This window comes from Agrilus planipennis, unplaced genomic scaffold (assembly GCF_000699045.2).
Source record: "Agrilus planipennis isolate EAB-ADULT unplaced genomic scaffold, Apla_2.0 scaffold15, whole genome shotgun sequence".
In the NCBI taxonomy this organism is placed as follows: Eukaryota; Metazoa; Arthropoda; class Insecta; order Coleoptera; family Buprestidae; genus Agrilus; species Agrilus planipennis.
In genome coordinates, this window is record NW_020438871.1 from 2,272,507 (window position 1) to 2,276,865 (window position 4,359).

Here is a 4,359-nt window from a genome sequence, read left to right on the forward strand (position 1 = left end):
TTTCAAAACCAGGGTTTACAAAATATTAACAATTAAGAAATAAAAACGTTTTTAAATTGGGGGCTGGAAGTGTAAATACATGTTTTCTACGAATTTTTGTGGCAAAATCAGCAAAATGTAGTGGAGCTATAAACATCAACCAAGCCTTTTTAGAAAAAATTTGGTAGACTGAAGTTCGCAATTATCTACAACCCCAACAAAAATGACCTATATAAAATAATCTGACGATATTATGTACATAAGTAGCATATGCTCGTCATCCTAAGCATTATGTTCGAGTACGTCCAAATTGACAATAGGTTAATAACGTATAATTAATATTAATTTAACTGTTATTAAGTATTATTACCTGAATTAGTTGCAGAATGTGACCCTCCGTAGTTCACATGTGTGAAAAACAAAGTAAACGCACAAAGGATCCCAATACAGACATCGCAAGTCGTCATCGCTACAGTCCAAATTAAATTCCCAATCTCTCTCATTTGTTGACCAATCTGTAGAAATGGACAAAAAAAAACAATTACCTCCTTTTAATCAATAATATTTTAAAGAAGACCGCTAAAATAATAGATACATAATGTAGCATTCATGATTAAGCAAATTAAAATTTTAATATTTTGTCATTATCCTTCTTCTTCCGATTCTCAAATTAGACAAAGTAAACGTATAAATAGTTCATATTACCGTTTCCAAAGGAAAATTTAAAATAAATGGTCTGTACCTATATTAAAGTAAATCTGACAATTGAAAGTTACCTGCAGATGTCTAAGAAATTGAGGTTCCTAGTATTTCTGTTTTTTTGCACTATTTGTAATTGATACTGTTACTTACCAGTAAGAAAGTCTTCCTTTAGCAATAACACACTGTTTTCATTTTCAATGCAAAAAAGGCACCTTCAGGCTTCTTCGGGACTTCTGATACTGCTGTGAGTGAAAGAAGGCCGATAGTTCCAACGGTTTTGTAACACATAGCATCCGAAGACTTAATGTTCTTGTAAAATAAAATATAACGAGTATTAATTAATTTATATTAATTACTTTAGCCTCCCTACTAATAAAACGTATATAATACAATATTAAAGTAATGTCAAACTCTTTTCTCTGTTAACACCAAATAAACATATTCTTTTTAATAGTTTTTTAGGGGACTGGTATATTCTGGAGAGGTGATGAATTATAATGGCAATAATACACATAAACAGCTTTTTTTTTTAATAAGCCGTTCTTTAACTACTGTTTATAATAAAATTAGTTGCAATGAATACTGTGTCTAAATTAATAGTTGAAATGTAATATACACAAAAGTTTATCTACATATCTGTCTGTATAAGCAAAAAATATTACGATTCACAAAAAATCTTAAAAACTCACTTAAACTGTAATGTCCATGCAATCCTAGTGATAAACATCAACTGTTGTTAATGACCTGTGGTATGTGTGGACCATTTATCTATGTAACATGCATTGTGTAAAGGATCATATTTTGTCTTCTTGATGGTGTTAACTTCTGTGTAGTTGTGATGATGACTGTTGACAAAAATGATTTAAAGTGTTAAGCAGCATCCCACTACAAATAAATTATAATTACTACCTCAATTAAAGATATGATAACAGAATGCTAACATAATATGGTATACCACCACAATTTTTAATTAGGAAACCAACAAAACGTCAAACATATAATTTAACAAAAAGTACTCACAAATAGTATAAAAATTGAGAATTAATTCTCTTATAGGCTACGAATTGTTTCTCTGTTTTGTAATCATCTTAAAATAACAAAGTAACGTTCAAAAATTAAATTAATAATCGTCAGATTAAAATTTAACATGAATTGTTATGGTACATAAATTTGTTGTTCAGATTGCTTCCAAATTAATTAATTTCCAATTGCCTCCCATTGTTATGGCAAAAATTAACTGCATAATGTTGCAAGGTGAAGACGTCACAAGCATCGGTTGTTTTAGTAGCACCAAAATTAACTGCAATTCCTTCTCATTTGTGGGACAATCTATATAGAAACAGGCAAGAAAAAATAATTATCATTTTTGAATCAACATGCACACTAATGGAAAGATCTGTTCCACATTAATTCTGCTTCTGCTATTTCTGAAACGTTGTTTAAAAGTTGTCTATTGAAGAAAGTTACAAATGTCTAAGGAATTGAAGTTATCTAAAGATATCATTTACTATTTTTAACTGATACTGTTATATACCAGTTCATTGTCATAAATCCTTTTTCAGCAAACTGTCTTCATTCCAATGAAAAAAAGGCACTTTCATGCTTTCTTTAGAACTATGGGCACAGCTACTTTCCAGGGCAAATGAGGACTAATACAACCAATGCTCCAAAATTTCATAATTTAATGGTATCTGGAGTTCTTCTAATGTTCCTGTAAAATGAAATCTTATGAGTGTTAAGATATGATTAATCAAGTATTAAGTAAATAATGTGCAGGATACATTGTTAAAGTAATGCTGCACCTTTTTCTTTGTTAATATCAAATAAATACACTACATATAGAAAATATAGTATGCATGCTCACCTTAATTAACTACAAGAAAAGTAATGGAAAATTCAAAATTGTTTTTTGAAAAAGACCCGATGCAACTTATGCTCTCCTAATACAAATGTTGAAATTTATGAAAATTTTCAGTTTTGAGCCAAATACGAGGGTTAGTCGAAAAGTAATGGAAAATTCAAGTTTTTTTTTGAAAAAGACCGGATGCATCTTATGCTCTCCTAATACAAATGTTGAAATTTATGAAAATTTTCAGTTTTGAGCCAAATACGANAAAAATAAAATGAAATAGAACAGTCATGGTAGCGGATACACTACAACAGTTTTCAACAAAAACAAACTGACGTTCGACGATAATGACGCCATTGATGCGCCCTAGGAAAGTGTTCAAATAATAAATTGTGCCATTAACATTAAAATACATGAATTTTCAAAAAATTTTAATATGTTTAACATTTTATGTTTTTGTATCATTAACATTGTATTTTAAAGTGAATCGGTGAATGTTAAGACGGAGCACTTTACCTTCCCCCAAATTCGGATTAATATTTTTATAACTAGTTTTATAATTATTTAAGTAAGATGATTTTTTGGACGTTGAGTGGCGCCAGGAAAAGCAACTTAGGATGTTTAAGTTAACGGCAATAATCGTGACATGATGCGAAAGGGGGTGTGAGTACTTAAGGCCTTATTAGATTACGATGGGAGATTATGTATTATATCAAGCTCTCCAGAATTATATTCCTCATGATGATGAAAGTAATGCTATAGAATTTCAAAAAGATGACGTTTTTGATGTGCAGTCTTCGTTTATTGAAAATGAAAAGCAGCGAAAAGGATGGCTTTGGGCTTACAACAGAAGAACAGAACAAGTAGGTTACATACCAAGTAAGTGTTGTTTGAGAAGTGAAGATAAATTAGTTTTCTGCTATATTTCACTTTTAGTCGAACTGGTTAAGTTGCTGGGATCAAAAGTAAATAACACTATACATCATCCATCAGCACCAGGAGTGGAAGCATCTCATTTAACTTCTACAAGCTGTTCTGGGCAAAAAGGTAAACATTAATTAAACTGGATTTACCATAGTAATATAAATAAACTCAACTAAACCTTTTGTAGTATTTAATAAGGGATTATGCCTTTTAAATTTAGGTTAAGGTATTGTTGACATGAAATTTTTTTTGATTTCAGCAATTGATGTTAGGATTAGCAGTTCAGAGCACCGTTTGAGGGATGTTTATTTTCTAACTCCAATATTATGTATTCATTGTAAGTAAAAATATAATCAAGTATAGACAGTTAAAAGTTCTTTACAGTGATAATGGCTTTTTTCCTGATGAATATCGAATTCAATAATTGATTAAATAAGATCCCTAATATTTATTTGTAGATTATTTTATGATTAGTTTTTTTATTAATTTGCACTGTCTAAGTAAAAATATAATCAAGTATAAACAGTTAAAAGTTCTCTACAGTGATAACGGCTTTTTTTCTGATGAATATCAAACTCGATAAGTGATTAAATATGATCCCTTATATTTATTTATAGCTTATTATATGATTAGTTTTTTATTAATTTGCACTTTCTATTTTAGGTAAAGATTACATCTGGGGATCTGGCAAAGTTGGTACACAGTGTCTGGGTAAGTGTATTTTTTTGTTACACACTTTCAATCTGCACAATGTGGAACGACAGAGATTTCAAAGGTGTAAATTGTACTTATAGAGTGTATATAGGTTATTCATTATCTAAAATTATTTTTTTTTACTTAATCTGAATATTATCTTTATTAACATTTAATAGTAATAATAGATGAAAACAAAATATTGAATTAAT

The 4,359-nt window shown here is 29.5% G+C and overlaps 1 protein-coding gene and 2 long non-coding RNA genes across 5 annotated transcripts; 1 reads left to right on the top strand and 2 right to left on the bottom strand.

Annotated features, from left to right (window-relative positions):
* Positions 1–117: 117 nt before the first annotated feature.
* On the bottom strand, positions 118–1,836 carry LOC112905555. 2 transcript variants are annotated; one of them, XR_003231883.1, is made up of 4 exons: positions 1,702–1,836; positions 1,371–1,526; positions 832–990; positions 121–494 (listed from the first exon to the last, which is right to left on the bottom strand). It is a non-coding gene; the product is annotated as an uncharacterized LOC112905555 (long non-coding RNA). The 2 variants fall into 2 exon arrangements; XR_003231882.1 differs by lacking the exon at positions 1,702–1,836 and having other exon boundaries at positions 118–494; positions 1,371–1,581.
* A 134-nt stretch (positions 1,837–1,970) lies between these two features.
* On the bottom strand, positions 1,971–2,562 carry LOC112905268. The gene is made up of 3 exons (XR_003231670.1): positions 2,546–2,562; positions 2,216–2,392; positions 1,971–2,010 (listed from the first exon to the last, which is right to left on the bottom strand). It is a non-coding gene; the product is annotated as an uncharacterized LOC112905268 (long non-coding RNA).
* A 286-nt stretch (positions 2,563–2,848) lies between these two features.
* LOC112905262 (protein kinase C alpha type-like) lies at positions 2,849–4,325 on the top strand. Of its 2 annotated transcripts, none has more exons than XM_025977345.1 (4): positions 2,849–3,393; positions 3,467–3,577; positions 3,714–3,791; positions 4,118–4,325. In XM_025977345.1, exons 1-4 carry the CDS (start codon positions 3,360–3,362, stop codon positions 4,246–4,248), a joined length of 354 nt encoding a protein of 117 aa, XP_025833130.1. In that variant the 5' UTR covers positions 2,849–3,359; the 3' UTR covers positions 4,249–4,325. The 2 variants fall into 2 exon arrangements, with proteins under 2 accessions (XP_025833130.1, XP_025833127.1); XM_025977342.1 differs by having other exon boundaries at positions 2,854–3,409; positions 4,118–4,311.
* The last annotated feature ends 34 nt before the right edge of the window (positions 4,326–4,359 follow it).